The sequence below is a fragment of the Euphorbia lathyris genome, chromosome 4 (assembly GCF_963576675.1).
Source record: "Euphorbia lathyris chromosome 4, ddEupLath1.1, whole genome shotgun sequence".
Classification (NCBI taxonomy): Eukaryota; Viridiplantae; Streptophyta; class Magnoliopsida; order Malpighiales; family Euphorbiaceae; genus Euphorbia; species Euphorbia lathyris.
Window position 1 is genome coordinate 41,049,703 of NC_088913.1, and position 17,890 is coordinate 41,067,592.

At 34.9% G+C, this 17,890-nt stretch overlaps 1 protein-coding gene across 1 annotated transcript; it reads left to right on the plus strand.

The window, feature by feature from the left end:
* Window positions 1–15,530: 15,530 nt before the first annotated feature.
* LOC136226580 (single-stranded DNA-binding protein, mitochondrial) lies at window positions 15,531–17,689 on the plus strand. Its single transcript, XM_066015146.1, has 6 exons — window positions 15,531–15,733; window positions 15,983–16,152; window positions 16,350–16,558; window positions 16,658–16,758; window positions 17,248–17,307; window positions 17,468–17,689. Exons 1-6 carry the CDS (start codon window positions 15,673–15,675, stop codon window positions 17,485–17,487), a joined length of 621 nt encoding a protein of 206 aa, XP_065871218.1. The 5' UTR covers window positions 15,531–15,672; the 3' UTR covers window positions 17,488–17,689.
* The last annotated feature ends 201 nt before the right edge of the window (window positions 17,690–17,890 follow it).

A 17,890-nucleotide genomic window follows, 5' to 3' on the forward strand; every position in this document is an offset into this window, starting at 1 on the left:
AAATACAAATGTAATACATTTTTTGTGGTTGTCAACCCCAGTAAATGGTCCAAATATCATATTGTACCTGTTCAGTGTAGCATAAAAATAAGTTTTTTGTTTGAAGAACATGACATTTGTATTGGAACAACATAAGTTTTCTGGGGCAACACCAGTATATGAAGGACAGAAACCAATAATTTTATGTCAAAGATTATTATGTAGTATCTGTTTATGCTATATGTGGTGTCAAATGAGACCATATCACCATAAAGAGCATAGTTTTTGATACATACAGGGTCTGCCCATAAAGCTCTACAGAGTCTGCCGTCTTGATCTACTTCAAATTCGAAAAATAATGCACTCCATAACTCATTTTTTTCTGAAAATTATCTACGAACATTTGTGCATCTGAATCCTTAATATAGGCTTTCAAGTCTCTCTGGAAGTTTTTAAAATCTATCTTCGATGCACCAATATTTTCATATCCTCCATAAAGCTCCTTTGCTTGTTTATAAGTTTTCAGAGGACCAACATTCATCTATTCAACCAAATCAGATTTTTTATTTTTAGATGAAATGAGCAAAATTATATAACTAATCAGTTTAGTATTTACAATGCATAACTATTAAGAAGAAGATGGTTTACCTTTGCATTATTAACTACCATCTTTTTGGGTAGAATGTTCATGTTCCTACCCTCTTTTTGATATTGTACACATCCTAGAGTGTAAAGAATATGATTATGTTCTTCTTTGAACTGTGTCACTTCATAGATTCCATTGTCAGAACGTTTGATAATCATTTTAGCACTGCATCCTACACGACTGAGTGTCCTTTTTCTGGTTTTTACATCACTGGATGTTGCTTTTTTCTGTGATAGTTGTAACCTTCTTTATTGCATACAAAAAATTGTTCTTTTATAACACCTTGTTTTTTTTCTTGATGTTGATACCCTACTATTAAATCCAGCAGCACATGCATATGATTTGTAGAATTCTTGAGCTTTATCATAATTCTCAAATATCATTCCAAGAGCAGGTTTTAACTCATTTGAACAATTAGGCACCCATAATTTTGTTCTGTTAGGACTGGGTCTTGTAATTACTTCTGGTGTGTAAGGTACAATCGCAGTAAAAGAGTAACTAGGCGAAAGCAAATCTACAAAACAGGTAAGAGAATCGAGATTAGGACAAAGATGTACTTGAAACAAATGGTACATTATTTCGGAACAAACCATACATTTAGTTGGAACAATTGGGCCATTCATTTGGAACAAATGATATAGTTACATGTCAACTCCGAAATCAGCTATTATTCAATAAACTTCCATTGTGTCACATTTTTATATCTTTAACCAAATATCCTAAAACTAATCATAGCTATTATTCAATGATATAGTTACATGTAACAAGTGGTACAATTTGTTAGAATTTAGACTACATTTTTTGTGAATAATTAGTGTAAGAAATCTATTATCAAGACAGTGAATAAATTGTTAATGTAAACAGATGTCAATATTTTCAATATATAGCAGATATAATTCATTCGGAACAAACCATACATTTAGTAGGAACAAACTATATATTTAGTAGGAACAAATGGTACATTCAGTTGGAACAAATGATATAGTTACATTGAACAACTGGTACATTCAGTCAACAGCCTTTGTGAATAATTAGTGTAAGAAATCTATTATTAATGTGAACAGATCTCAATATTTTCAATATATATCAGATAAATTTCGAGTTGCAGATATAAGCAAAATACCAGAAGATGATGTTGTTCTGTGTGTCATTTTGGACTGATTATGGTCTTCATATTCCATATTTTGGTGTTCGGATTCCATATTCAGAGTGAATTATATGAATACAGATGAGAAATCGATCGATAATGTTGAGGATAAGAGAATCGATCAGTAATGTTGAGAGAAAAAAATCGATCGATAACTTAGAGGAGAAGAAAATCGGTCAATAATGGTGAGGAGAAGAAAATCAGAGATTAATCTGAATACAGATTACAAATCGATCGACAATGGTGAGGAGAAGAAAATCGATCAAGCATGGTGAAGAATGAACTTTGATTCGCGCGTTTTTTGTGTGAGGAAGGCAGGAGAATGAAGTTGACGCGTGTTTTTTGAATTGAATTTTGTTGCCAAAACTACGTAGTTTTGTTATGTCACACAATAAGCTTCTTATCGCACCGTAAGCCCTTGTCACACTGGATCTCACCCATATATATATATATATATATATATATATAAAGTAATACATCAATTTATTATATATAATAAATAAATAAACATCTAAATCCTTTTATGTAAATGGGAAATTTAGTGGGAAAGTGATGTAGAATGGAGATCTCCATGTTTGGATAGACGAGCGGATACAGGGGCTTGTGCCTCTCTGACAGTCGAAACCACCATGATCATGAATAGTTTTAGTTCTCCATCTTCACAAAATTTGAGGTTGTGGTGGTTCCAGCTCTCCTGTCTCTAATTTTTTTTTTTTTGATAGGGTGCTAATTGGCCTAGATCCTGTTAGTTCCTCTCTAAATCCAAATTCTTTTTTTCCTCTGTTTTTTTTTTGTTTGTTAGGCCTTTCTTAAATCCCAAATTTCTAATATTTTTGGCCTATTAGCCCTCACTAAATCCGATTTTTTCTATTAGACACGTTATTTTTTAAATGTTAAAATCTTAAACATAATATAGTTTAATTTTAAGAAGTTTTACACTTGTACTTAAAAATTAATTCTTGACCACTCATATTATAACACGTATATATATAATAAAATTTGAACAAGTTCGATTTAGTAAAAAAAATTTACACACGCACATGTAAAATCGATCTCCAACTAACCAATCCCATAATCGCCAGCTGATAGAATTATATGTCCCACGTCATCTCCATCTTTAATAAAAAAAAAAAATTCTCTGTATCTCTATTCCATAAAAAAAAAAAAGTTGCTAATCCGTATCCATTTACAATTTTACTGGCATGGCTGTATTTGGTACTCATTCTTTTCTTTTCATCCAATAGGCTAGGCCTTGATTGTTTCGTAAAACTTATTTTGTTGAAGAAAAACATAATAAGATTAAGCAGCGCTAATTTGAATTCAAAGTTGGTTATTCATAAAATGTTCCGTAAGTTTTGGATATGGTTTTCGTACCTTTTAAATAAGGTTTCCGTAGGTTTTAGAGCTCACTTAGTAATCTCAACATAATTAATGAATAATAATAAAAATAAAAAGAATTCTGTTTTAATCAGTTTTATTTAACTTTTCTTTTTTAGGATAATCAACTCCTTTATTAAGGACGCTGTCGAAAAACTCCTTTATTAAGGACAATGCGTCTACAATAGGACTGTAATCGAGCCGAGCCGAACTGAGCTTTGGCTTGCTCAAGCTCGGCCCAGCTCATTAGAAAATAAACGAGCTCGAGTCGAGTTTCGAACTTGTTTCGAGTCCAAAATCTTTTTTGAACTTCGTAATTAAGAAAATTATCTAACCATGAATTGTTTGTAACTAAATCGTTAATTATATTTATGAAGTTTGCTCGCAAATAGCTCTTTAATTGCGTACATAAACAAGCTTACAAGTATTCATCAAAAAAAAAAAAAAACAAACTCACAAGTAAAATTCATGAATAAATAAACAAGATGCTTACAAATAGTTCGTCTATTATTTATTTGTTATGTTTGTGAATGAACTCATCTGATAGGAAATAAAATAATATTAAGTTTAGATATTTGTGAGCTAACACAAAACTATATAGTTTTCTACAAAAATAAAAGTTGTTTATAAATGTTCTAATCGAGCTTGTTCGTAAGCTTTCGAACCGAGTTTTGGTCTTCTCAAACTCGGCTCGTTTACGAACCGAGCCACTAAATCGTGTCGTTTACAAATCAAACCAAGCTTTTATAGAGTCCACCACCGAGACACTTATGAACGGCTCGGCTCATTTACAGCCATAGTCTAGAGTTTATATATATCTACCATTTTCTAATTCGTTCTAAAAAGAAACATTTTATCTTTTAAAAAAAAAAGAACAGTATTTTTCAAGATAATCAATTTTAATTATAGTATCTTATCATATCCTAACTTCTTAAACGGACCAAGTTACAATATCTGATAACGAAACTAGGCACAACTAATTTATATATACAATAGGGACAACACAAAATACGATTGAGTATTTTATTTAATAACCTTTTCTTGAATTTGGGTTGATAAATTTTAAGATTGTGTTTGATTTGATATGGTATCCAGAAAAAATGCACAATGCTAAAATACAAAACTATGGAGTTCCAAAAGAATATAAAAAGACATAAATAAATAAATAGGTAAATTATAAATCACATATTTAGATTCATATCAAACTAGACATTTTCAATGTTATCTTATAATATATATATTATTTTTTTTATTAAAGATTGGTTAGCGAGGAAGGATAAGCGGCGGACATCCCAGCTATGCTGGCACCCCCACCACAGACCCAAAAAAGTCCCGAACCAAATTTATTAAAAGAGTAAATAAATGTCATAATACAAAAAGAAAAAAGAATAAAATAAAGTTAAAGAATTAGGAAAAGCAATAAACGCAACGTCCTACACGATCATGAAAAAAGACCGATCCACAAAAATCTGGGACAACATCCCACCAAGTCGAAGTTGTTGCCGTCCGTCCATAATTTGCAAGCGAATCTGCAACATGATTTCCTTCACGAAAAATATGAGACACCACAAAAGCCACAGAATCGATCTGATTTAAACAATTGAACCATTTTTTGTCTAAGCAACCAAGGAACCGAACAAGATTTAGATTTGAACATCTGCACAACATACATTGAGTCGCTTTCAAGCCAAATTTTCCGCTAACCTTTGCTGATAGCCATGTCAATGGCGTAAATAGCAGCAGATAGTTCAGCAAGATAAGCAAAGGAACTTTCAATCGGAAAGGCAAACGCACTAAGGCACATGCCAGTATGCGAGCGATAAATACCTCCCCATGACAGACGCATCAGTATTGATCTTAATCCAATCCCTCGGAGGTGGTTGCCAAAAAATCGGAGTAATGTGTGGAGCCTTAGCAAGACGCTTTTCAATCCCGAGCTCACCTAAGATTTGAAGTTCAACTAGCGAATTCCAAACGGAGCCCCGTCCAGTGTGAGCAGATTCACGAACAGCTCCCCAAATCCGTCTCAGCGTGATGGAAGTATCAACCCTCTCATCCTCAAAAATGGACCTATTACGAGCAAGCCATAAAGCCCAAATTGTATTAACAATTGCAGCCGCCCATAAATCAGCGATTTGAGTACTGAAACGTTGAATAACAGTATGATCAACTAGATTCTTAAGAGTCGAGTCTGTGTTAATTCGTCTTCCAAACAATGAGCTAACACCATGCCAAATAAATTTGGAAAACCGACAGGAGACAAAAAGGTGGTCCAACGTTTCAGAATCTAACAAGCACAAACTGCAACGAGAAACAACTTGACAGCCGCGCAACTGAAGCTGATCATGTGTTGGCAAATACCCAAGATAAGCCCGCCATCCAATAAGCGAGTGTGTAGGAGGAACACTCTGACACCTTAAAAAACGACTCCAAGGCTGTTGAGTAGGATGAGATCTAAGCCAAGCGTACAGGAGCTTAACAGTTAAAACCCCACTCGTAGCAGGCTTCCAAACACAAATATCAACATCGTCCCTACCCCGCCTAATATTCCGCAATCTATTCTCCACATCCGCAGGTAACACGGGCAGATTGTGCCAATTATTACCATCCAAATAATCCTCCACCAAATCAAAACAACGACGCTGTTGACTAGCAGATAGGCCAACCTGTGCAGCCAGTGAAGGACGCATCCAGGCCCCATTCCAAAAATTAAGTTCAGAGTGCTGACCAATCCACCAAAAACAGTGATGCTCAACTTCAGAATAAATGGATTTTATCGAGCCCCAAATAGAAGAATTCATGATATAATGTCGTGACTGTCCCGCTTTATTGAGAAAACGAGTTCTAAGTAAGTTAAAGCAGAGAGACTTTCCTTGAAGAAGACCCCAAGCCATCTTTCCATTCAACGCTTTGTTTAGAATAGATAGATTCTTGATTCCAAGACCTCCATCCTTGAAGTTTTGACAACAATTTTTCCAAGGGACAGTGACAAGCTTCTTGCAATTAATGGACCCAGACCAAATAAAATTCCTCATATGCCTAGTCATATGTGTAAGCAGCGCAGAGGGCCACTTATAAATGCTAAAAGAGTGAATGAAGCTACCAGTAATTACAGAATTTACCAGAGCCACTCTCCCAGCCATAGACAAACAATGCCCTTTCCATTTAGCAAAGTGAGCAAGCACCCTATCCATCAAACTAGTCAGATGTCGTGTCTTTGGTAAACCAAAAAACAAAGGGACTCCAAGATAGCGAAATGGAACAGACCCTTGACGAATACCAATAATATCAGCAAGACGATTACCACGTCCAGAAGAAACAAAGGAGCCCAGAAATAATTCAGATTTGTTCCAACTAACACACTGACCCGAGATAGATCCATACAACTCAAATACACCTTTAATAACAGCTAGATTACCCGAAGAGGCCCTGCAGAAGAGAAGAATGTCATCAGCATAAAATAAATGAGTCGGAAACACCTTTGCAGAAGTATATTGCATTGGAGCAAGTCGCCCAGTATCCACGAGGTGAAGCAACCAACGACTAAGAAAGTCCTCAGCAATACCAAACAATATTGGAGACAGCGGATCGCCTTGTCGAACCCCTCTTGAACATCTGAAATATCCACTAATGGCTCCATTGTTCAAAATTGAAATCCGAGATGCAGATAAAACATTCAGAATCCAGTCTCTGAATTGAATAGAGAAACCAAAAGTGTCCATCACGGCAAGTAAAAAATTCCAATTTAAAGTGTCAAAAGCTTTCCTGATGTCAACCTTCAAGGCTAAGTTCCCTCCAAAACACTTTTTACGAAGCATATTAGTGCCTTCAAAAGCAAGCGAAATGGATTGGTGAATACTTCGTCCAGGAATAAATCCAAATTGATTCTGAGAAACAATGCGAGATGCAATAGAAGCGAGTCTATCAGCCAAAATTTTTGCAATTATTTTATAACTAAAGTTGCTCATTGCAATAGGCCTATACTGATCAAGAGATATCGCACCCTCCACCTTCGGGATAAGGACCATAATACTAGAGCACAGGCCAGGATGTATCATGCCACTCATAAAGAAGCTTTTGACGACAGCAAACACATCAGCACCAACAATATCCCAAAAAGACTGAAAAAAGGCCCCAGAAAACCCATCAGGTCCAGGAGAACTACTGCTATCCATTGCAAAGACTGCCATACGAACTTCATTCATATCCGGACAACGAGTAAGCAAATCATTATCCAAGTCAGAGACAAGATGTGGAACAACCTCATAAACTAGATCATAATTCTGCGGTAAGACCTCGTCATTTTTAAAAAGAGTTGAATAAAATTCAGCAATATGTGTCCCAATTTGATTCGGATTAAAGACCAGCTCATCCTCAATTTGAAGCATCGAAATCCCAAAGGCATCAGCTCGAATAGATGCCATACGATGGAAGAAGCTGGTATTTCGATCTCCCTCCTTAAGCCATCTAACTCTGCTATTGTCACGCAAAAAAACCTCCTTTCTATGCAAAAATATTATCCAAGTGTGCATGGGCATTCATCTCCTCATGATGTAGTTCAGGAGTAAACCCATTCTCAGAGATTTCTGCCTGCGCACGGGCCAGATCCGTCTCAGCATCAGTGAGACACATATCAATGTTACCAAAAACCACTTTATTCTAGTGACGGAGCACCGGCCGAAGTCGCCTGAGTTTATCGCATAAAGCTTGCATAGGAGGTAAGCTAGGATGCATTCCATTCCAAAAATCAGCAATCACCTCCCTAATCCCCGGATGCAGAATCCACATAGACTGAAATCTGAATCTAGAGATAGGGCGATTCCCCTTGGAGCAGCTAAACATCAAAGGGCAATGGTCAGAGTGATGTCGCGGCAAAGCCAAACTGCAAATCGATTCCCAGAAGTCCGAGAATAAAGCAGATAATAAAACTTTATCCAGCCGACATTCAACCCGCGCAGAGCCAGACCTACCATTAGACCAAGTAAAGAAGGCCCCATGAGTAGGACCATCAACAAAAGAACCATAATCAATAAAATCACGAAACTCCCTACAAGGACGCAAAGTAGGAGCTCGTCCCGATTTCTCATGAGATCCAAGGACAGAATTAAAATCTCCAAGAAGCACCCAATGCCCATTCAACCTATTTTGATGAGCCAAAATATCATCAAACATAGTGACACGTCTATTTGCCCAAATGCTCCCATAAACAAAGCAGACAAAAGTATTTAAATTAGACAAACTCAGAATAACAAATTGTTCATGTCTGAAACAAATATTGGTAACCATGGAAGAATTAATCTTTGCAAAAACCCATAGAGTTGGAAGCTCCTTATTGTTGATAGAAATTAAAGACAAACCAAGCCTTCTCTAGAAGGCCCCATGAACAGAACTGAACTCCACCATAGGCTCAGCTAAACAAAGAAAATCCGGTTTATGAAGAGAACACAAATGATGCAAGTAACCCTGAGTATCCCTATTAAGAATACCCCTACAATTCCAGTAAAGAAAGATCATTTAAAACGGACCGGAGGTTTACTGGCTCGTTTGTTTCGAGCTGGCAAATTCTCCGTTGTTGTCATAATTTTTTCCCTCCGCCTTACTTTCTTAGTGCTAACTGTGTTCCAGCAATTGTCATCCTCCTCTGCCATACCAGCCCAGGATTTAGTACGGGATGATGATTCAGATGCTGAATCAGCTCCCTCATATCTAGTGAGAATATTGTCCATTCCAGGTGAATCCGGCCTATCAGTTTTATCACAACTGAATTCATCCTCCTTCCTAAGTTGCGGGCTGCCAGGTAGAACAACCTCCACCACACAACCAGTATCAGCAGGAGGCCTAAGCTCAGAAAAAATCCGTGAAGTGGCATGTTGAACAGGCACCTCGGTCTGAATTGCATTAGGCTTTTTCACAAACTTCCTCTCCTGTGAAACCATTGTACGTTTTCTTTCAATGACCGGAGCCTCTAGAATCTTTTCCAATGGTTTTTTATTTTTCCTGCAGTCATAAGCCATGTGGCCAATGTTTGAACAAACTTTACGGAAGCTTGGTAATCTCTCATACACCACATCAATCCAAATTTATTTTCCTTCTCTCTCAATACCCATTTTAACAGGAAGCTCATTCATCAAATCCACATCAATTAACATTCTAGCATAATGACCAAACTCACCTTCAAGAGTGGTATTATCAAATCGTATAAGCCCTCCAATACCCTTTGAAATATCTGAAAGAATTTGAGGATCCCAATACTCCCATGGAAGAGAATATAATCTAACCCAAACCTGAGCATTTGTAGACTTCTCAGCATAGGGGTCAAAGTCCGGAACCCATAGTTGCAAACGGAAAGTACCTGGCTTAGTATTGATAATGCCCCGCGCTAGCAACTGATTCTTGATCTCCTGGGATCCCAAAACCACATGAAAAAAGCCTCTCCCGATAGATATCAGTCGCCAAGAATCCTTCAAACCCCAAACCTTTGTTAAAGTTTCCTTAAGAGAAAGAACCTTCCATGGGGCATCTCCTTTGTTTAAGATTAACCTGCCAATCAGAGATGAGGAGCAAAGGGCCGCACGCCTATCATAGGCAGATTGAGAAATTCTAACCGACCGAAGACCGCCAATATCAGAAATCACAGCAGACGAGCAAGGAGTCGGATCCAGATTCCCAGCAAGGACCTTCGCAAATGACCTGCGCTGCATCGCCAAATTAGGCTTTCTCAAAGGATCCTGTGAAATCGAAGCAATCTGTGGTTGCGGGATACGCGATTGCGAATTATGAAAAGGGGCCTTTGGATTAAAGAGAACCTCTATACCGAGGTAGTTATCTAGATAATCCATGGTGGATAAAGAGTGATTCCTAAATGATTTGGAATTTAGTAAGGAAGGTTTTGGAGTCTTTTTAGGCAGATTTGAATCTCCATAACTTTATCAATATAATATATATACTATGACATAATCAATTATTGCGGAATAGTATTGACAAAGTGTAGAGCTTGTATGCGCGATTTTTGCTATGATTTGTGTGTGATTTCTACTACGATTTTGGTGTTATTTCTTGCTATGATTCAATGGAAAAAGTCGGAAAGAATGTAAGTGATAACCTTCTTGCATGTTTATGAGGCTTTTGTCGTAATTCATGGTTTACTGATTTAGGTTTAGTAGTTTTTCTAGTGATTTAAATGCAGTAGTTTTTCAAGTTAATTCTCCACAAGCGGCCATGAATATATCTCTCATTTATCAGGAGTGATGAATGCTCAATCTAATATTAACTATCATGCAATTACTTACCCAACGCCTGCCCGCACACACCCCAGGATCATTCTTGTTATAGATCGTGTTTGAACAGAGGCTAAGCACCACACTCCATAATCTAGAATCACTAATTAATATTTATTTGAGTCTGAGGATTAATTATACCTACTAATACCAATGAGACAAACATGTGACATAGGATAAATCCATCCATCCTGTTATCTTAAATCGGATCCTCAATCCTAATGAACTCCTTCACCGGATCTATGTAATTGTCGAGATATCTCCATACCTAAAGCTTATGAGATCAGCTCTCTATTCGCAACAGAAGACATTATTACATGCAAGTCTCAATAGCATTATGTTAACCCCTTAAACATATTACTTGACTTGGAGTGGTTTTAAGTTTATTAGCTTATCATAAAGTGCAGTATCAATTCATGCATGTATGAACACTTTATAATCACTTTAAATAAACTTTGAGATTTTCTTTTATTTAACTTAATTAGTTATTAATAAAAGATGAATGTCTTTATATAGTTAAGAGCATCTCCAAGAGCCTCTTAGTTTGGCTAGTCTCTCCATCCTCTCTATTAATAGAGAGCCTCTCTCCACTTTTTAGTGCCTCTTAAATAATTAGTGTCTCTATCCTTTCACTATTTGTAAATATAACAATCATCAATAATTTTAATTATAAAATAATAAATAAGTAGTGAATATGAGTATTGTTAGAGATGATATATCTTAGTCACTCTTAAATTACTAAGAGTCAATTATTTACATTATTTTTAGAGAGTGCACTAAGAGTCTCTTGGAGATGCTCTAAAGATACTATATCTTATAAAACAAATGATTTAAAGGAATAATTCATTTACAAGTATTTATATCATAAAACAATTGTCTATAGGACATAAAACCCAACACATTGGTCATGTATATGTTCCTGAACAACAAGAATAAAAATCGACGACAGAAGTCATAAATGCATTATACTTAGAGTGAGCGAGGAATCAAAGGCTTATAGACTATAAGATCCCATCTTAAAGAAGATAATCATTAGTCAAGACCTCATATTCTAAGAGGAAAAAAATGGGATTGGAATGTAGATGAAATAGAGTCCAGATTTGACATTCGAGATTGGGATGAAGAAGGGACAACAGCAGAGGCAAAACATAAAGAAGAAGAAGAGGGTGATAAAGAATCTTCCATTGATGAAGAAACTACATCAGAAGCATCTGAATCTAGAAACTCATCTAAACCAGATTTGCTACCAAGGAGAAACAAAAGAAAACCAGCACGGATGCATGATTACGAAAGCGGGGAAGGTATTTCGGAAGGAGAGATTGAGGCAGCTATGGCAGTTTTTATTTCTCATGATGATCCTATAAGTTTTGTCGAAGCTGCTAAAGAAGAAAAAAGTATGGAGGCAATTAAATGTGAACTACAAGCTATCGAAAAAAAAACTAAGGAGCTTGTAACTCTACTGGCAGAAGCAAAAAAAAAGGGTTAAATGGGTCTTTAGACCAAGTTAAATGTGGATGGGAAGGTTGATAAATAGAAGGCAAATGCTAGTTGTGAAGGGATATGCTCAAAAGAAAGGAGTTGATTATGAAGAGTTTTTGCGCCTATAACTCAATGGGATACGATTAGAACTTTGTTGGCTATAGCTGCGTAAAAAGGGTGGAATGTGTATCAATTAGATGTGAAAAGTGCTTTTTTATATGGAGAATTAAAGGAAGTTGTGTACGTGGATCATCTAGAAGGATTTGTTAAGAAGGGTGATGAAAACAAAGTCTATCTACTTAACAAAGCTTTATACGGAATGAAACAGGCTCCTAAAGCATGGTTCAGTTGGATTGAATGTTATTTCAAAAAGGAAGGCTTTGAGAAAAGCAACTATGATCACACCTTATTCGTTAAAAGCGTTGGAGAAAAACTTATTAGTGTAAGTCTCTATGTTGATGATTTGATTTATGTTGGGAATAAAGATCCTTTCCGACCTCGAGAAGATAAGGAAGAGATTATTGGTCCTGAAGTACAATATCTTAGTGCAATAGGTGCACTAATGTATCTTGCTAACAATACAAGGCCCGATATTGCTTTTTCTGTCAATTTGTTATCTAGATACAGCTCTGCACCTACACGAGGTATTGGAATGGAATTAAGCATATAAGTCGCTATCTTCAAAGAACCATTGATTTGAGTTTATTTTATGTATATGAATCTAAACCTAAATTAGTTGGCTATGCGGATGTAGGTTACTTATCTGATCCACATAAAGCTCGATCACGAACAGACTATTTATTCACATATGGAAGTACAACTACATCTTGGCGCTCTACGAAGCAAACTATTACAACTACTTCTTCAAATCATGTTGAGTTAATAACTATTCATGAAGCAAGCCGGCTACAATATATGAAGATAATGCAGCTTGCATTGCTCAATTAAAGGAAGGCTACATTAAATAAGACAGGATAAAGCACATTTCACAAAAAAAATTCTTTATTTACGATCTTCAAAAGAACGGAGAAATCAATATTTAACAAATTCGATCAAGTGACAATCTGACAGATTTGTTCACAAAAGCATTAACTCTACAACTTTTAAGAAGTTGGTGTATGGTATTGGAATGCGTCGTCTCAGAGATTTTCAGTAATACTGTGGATAGAGTGAGTAAACATTATACTTTTTTTAATGAGGCAGTGCCCTTGCATGGATGGACATTCAAGAAAAAGTGTTATGAAATAATTATTAAATAGGTTAATAATTATTTAATGGATGTCCATCATGTTAAATGAATGTCCGTTAGCATAAATAGATCAGAACAGATGAAACTCTTCAACTAGAAGGATTCCAATGTCCACCAAATTAAATAGATGTCCACCAACAACTAAACATGTATTAAATATACACATGTTATGGTTAAAGATAAGTGTAATTAAAACCATTAATTTTATAAGTTTACTACTATTTATAGGCTTATATTCCATTTGTAATCCACACTAATATTAAGACTTTTATGCACTTATTATTTTCTTCCATAATCTAAATTCTTTATTATAATATTACGTGTAAGTATAGTTGTTATTGGATAATTTTATAACAATAAGGTGCCGTTTGGTTCGCGAAATAGAATGGAATGGAATAGAATGGTTATTCCAAAGGAATAGAATAGCAAAGAATGGAATAGAAATTCTTAAGAATTACTATTCCTATGTTTGGTTGGTGGAATAAGGTAGAATGGAATAGATAATTTTTTTATTAAAAAGACAATATTATCCTCAAATGTAATTTCTTATTTATTTTAAAATTTTAATTTTTTATTATAAATTGTTCAAATATTTAATATATATTATTTTAAAAAATATATAAAAAATAGAAAAATGGGAAACACGAAAGACGAAAAAACACGAAAAATACATTAAAAACGAAAAAACAATAAGAACATGAAAACGGAAAAATTGTAAAAACACGAAAAAAGAGAGGTAAAAAAACAAAATGTAAAAGCGCAAAAAAAAACATTAAAAACACAAAAACAAAAGAAAAAAATGAGATAAAAGTGGAAAATGGTGAAAACGCGAAAACATATAAACGTGTTAACACAAAAAAAAACACACGCAAAATATGAAAAAACACAAAAAAAAATGTGCAAACCGTAAAAAACACAAAAACATGAAAAAAGTGGAAAACACGAAAATGTGAAAAAAAATGAAAAACGTGAAAAAATCGAAAAACACGAAAACATGAAAAAGTGTCAAAAACACGAAAAATGCGTTTGTAACGTTTTTTTATGTTTTTCCGTGTTTCCCAAGTTTTCTTGTTTTTTCCGTTTGTTCACGTTTTCGTATTTTTCACGTTTTGTCATGTTATTGTGTTTTATTTTGCATTTTTTCGATTTTTCACGTTTTAGTTTTTCGGTTTTTCCCCTTATTGTTTATTTTTCGCGTTTTTGTATTTTTCGTATTTTGTTACTTTTTCGTGTTATTCACGTTTTTCCATGTTTTTCGTATTTTTTTATATTTTTTGTGTTTTTAACGTTTTCGTGTTTTGTTTGCGTTTTTCGCATTTTCATGTTTTTCACATATTGTCACGTTTTTGTGTTTTAGCATTTTTAGTATTTTTTCGCATTTTCGTGTTTTTATTTTTCACGTTTTTTAATATTTCGTGTTTTGTCACTTTTTCGCGCTATTCCTATTTTGTGTTTTTCGTGTGTTTGCTTTTTTTTTGCGTCTTCGTGTTTTTCGCATTTGTTCACGTTTTCATGTTTTTCGCGTATTTTATTTTTTGCATATTCTCGTGTTTGTAACATTTTCACATTTTTCGTGTTTCATATTTTTCGTATTTTTACATTTTTTAACGTTTTCGTCATTTTTCCATTTTTCACGTTTTATATGATATAAATTATGGATTTACCAAAATTTATAAGATTTGGGAAAGTGATTAGAGAGAAGATTGAGGATTTAATGGAGGATAATTTTGTAAATTACAAAAATATAATATTAGGAATAGGCTATTCCTAACCTAAGTTGAAGAATAGTTATTCCATGAAATCAAGGAATAGGGATTCCATGGAATAGCTATTCCATAAAAAAAAATCAACCAAAGGTGGAAATAGCTATTCTTTAGGAATAGGCTATTCTATTCCCCCTCTATTCCGAACCAAACGAGCCCTAAGGGATTTAATTTAATAGTTTTATTGAAGGTTGGAGTTGTTTAAATGATAAAATACATGAATATCATAATTAAATAAAAAAAATTACAACTAAGTCATATCACCAAATTTAATTCTTAATATGTCATTATTCTTTATATATTATAATTTTACAATATAATTTAAAAATTCTAGACTCTAATTCATAAATCATAAACCCTAGGAAATATATTCTAGACTTCTAATTTATAAATTCGAATTCTTAAAATATATTAAAAGTATTAATTTTACTAGTTTGGTATAATCTAAAATTATGACTTGACTTAGTTGTAAATAGTTTTTAAAAGACGTTTCTGTGTAATTTTCCCTTGTTTTAAAGTCTAAAGGCGATTTGCAATAAAATAAGAATGGGCTACAACAAGAGAAGGAAATTGAGGCCGGGCCTTTCATAATTTGAAGTTTGAAAGTTATGAAACTGTAGACTAGAGTAGAGTGGTTCTGTATATACCTCCGATAACTAACCATTGATTCTGCAGCTTTCTCTCCTCTGCTCTCTCTCTTTTTATTTCTCTTGCTTGCGGCTTATTACACTCTGCAGTGAATTAAGTTGATCCAAATGGGTTCAGTGGCTCTAAAATTTGCTAACTTGTTAAGAAGCTCATCTTCTACTACTCCAGGTCATCTTTCTTTCCTTGCTTTTCGCCTATTAATCGATTTCTGATTACAATTTATGCTTGCCGTTCTATTATTTTCAAAATGCAATTGAAGCAACGGGTGTTTCTCTTTCTGTTTCTGATTCAGATTTTGATTGTTTTGTTCTAAGAGGAATTTTGTCAAATACTTGACGAGCGCTTCAGTAGTGAAGTACATATGACTAGTTGAATATTATGAAATGCGTTTTTTTTTTTTTTTTGTTTCAATTACAGTGGTGGGTTTGCAACGAAGCTTGAGGTCGTGGTACTCAACTGGTTCATCTACTGGAGGGAATATTAACGAGCTAGATGAACAATATGATGACTTTCTTGGTGAGAAGCCTGAGCTGCAGCTTCAAGGTGTGGATCCCAGGAAAGGCTGGGGCTCTCGCGGTGTCCATAAGGTATTTGATGTCAAACCCTTCGCTAATTAATGCTATTTCTACCTCAACCTTTTTAATCTCTCACTAATATGGACTGCAGATAACATTGCTTGCCACTGGAGCATAAGTTTAAATAGGACTAGGTCACTAAATTTTTTGAATTGTTGATGATTTCTCAGTTTCTGTTTAATTCAATTGGTGATGATGATTGTGCATAGGCAATAATTTGTGGGAAAGTTGGGAAAGCTCCTGAGCAGAAGATTTTGAGGAATGGCCGAACTGTAACTATATTTACTGTTGGAACTGGAGGGATGTTTGACCAAAGACTTGTAGGATCAAAAGACTTGCCAAAACCTGCTCAGTGGCATCGAATTGCTGTACACAACGAGCATCTTGGTACTTATGCTGTTCAACAACTTGCCAAAGAGTATGTATCTGTTTTTCTTTTGTGAAATTAAATCAATTTTCACTGTGCCAGTAAAAGGAAAAGGAAGCTAAATTGTCTTTTGTATTTTGAATGTTGCAGTACTCCGGTATATGTTGAGGGTGACATTGAGATTAGAGTTTACAATGACAGTATAAGCGGTGAAGTTAAAAACATCCCGGAGATTTGTGTTCGTCGTGATGGTATGTTCCTTTGTCTCCCACTTGCCTTCTCCATTGTTTCTTTTTCCCACTTTTACTCAAGGTCTGTTGTTCTGGTAAGTCTGGGTTTACAGGTTTATGATGGTGTTATTTGACTGACTTGACTACACCTTACTAAATATAACCAATGGTTGATCAAATAGCTACTTGGAAATCATTTCCAAACATTAGATATTAAGTGGAAATAAAAGTGTGCTTGTTTTATATCAAGTACATAGCGGTTTGAATCGTGTGGCCTGACTTATTTGGTCCATTATGGACTGTTGAATTCGGAATAGTAAGGATTTCGATTCACTAAGTGTTTGATCTTAAAGGTCTTTGGGTAATGTGGAAGAGTTTGAATGGGGAAATATATGTGCTTCTCTCATAAATATAGTTGATCTTTTCACTAGATTATAGCAATCAATTATTGGCATATTGCATGATGTACTGCTAAACTCTCTTGTGTGGCCCTTCTTTGGTTTCTTGCAGGAAGAATTCGCCATATAACCAGTGCAAATCGCATGAATGATATATCCTTCGACGATCTGAGTAAGTATTCTGTTCTTGCTGTCATTTTCTTGAAGATGACTGAAGTTATGGTGCTAAGTTAATGCTCGAGGCATAACACAAGTTTCCATTGTACAGCTTATTATTGGGTATCCATTTTTCTTTTTGTTTTCTGATATTGTGTATAAATGTTTTTTTGCAGAAGAGGGGTTGTTTAGCTGAAGGTACAGGCATTGCAGAATTTTGAGTCTTGGAAAGCTAGTGCAGTTTGATCCTTTTAACTTTTGTAAGACATATATATTATATAATGTGTGGCAAATTAGTTTAATTGTTTTGAGTGATTCTATCTATATCTCAGTAACTGTTGGAATAGGTATGCGAATATGTTTCTAATTAATACGATATGTGAATGATGGTTTAGCAATCTTGGTTGACCCATTTGATTTCCCCTAAATTCATGTAATTGTTGCTCTCTGACGCCTATTTATATGATTACTTGTTCGCCTCAATTAAGCCTGATAACATAGAAACTGCATTTATCTCAGAACTATAGATGAAAAAATGAGTTATGAATCCAAGTCCAGCCAATTATCCTGGGAGATTGAGAATTTCATTTGATTGATTT

Bases quoted from the DNA above. Each gene is read 5' to 3' on its own strand.
- LOC136226580 (XM_066015146.1), top strand. From the start codon at position 15,673: ATGGGTTCAGTGGCTCTAAAATTTGCTAACTTGTTAAGAAGCTCATCT. The intron at 16,153-16,349 runs GTATTTGATGTC...GATTGTGCATAG, and splicing joins GCTCTCGCGGTGTCCATAAG to GCAATAATTTGTGGGAAAGT. The intron at 16,559-16,657 runs GTATGTATCTGT...TGAATGTTGCAG, and splicing joins GTTCAACAACTTGCCAAAGA to TACTCCGGTATATGTTGAGG.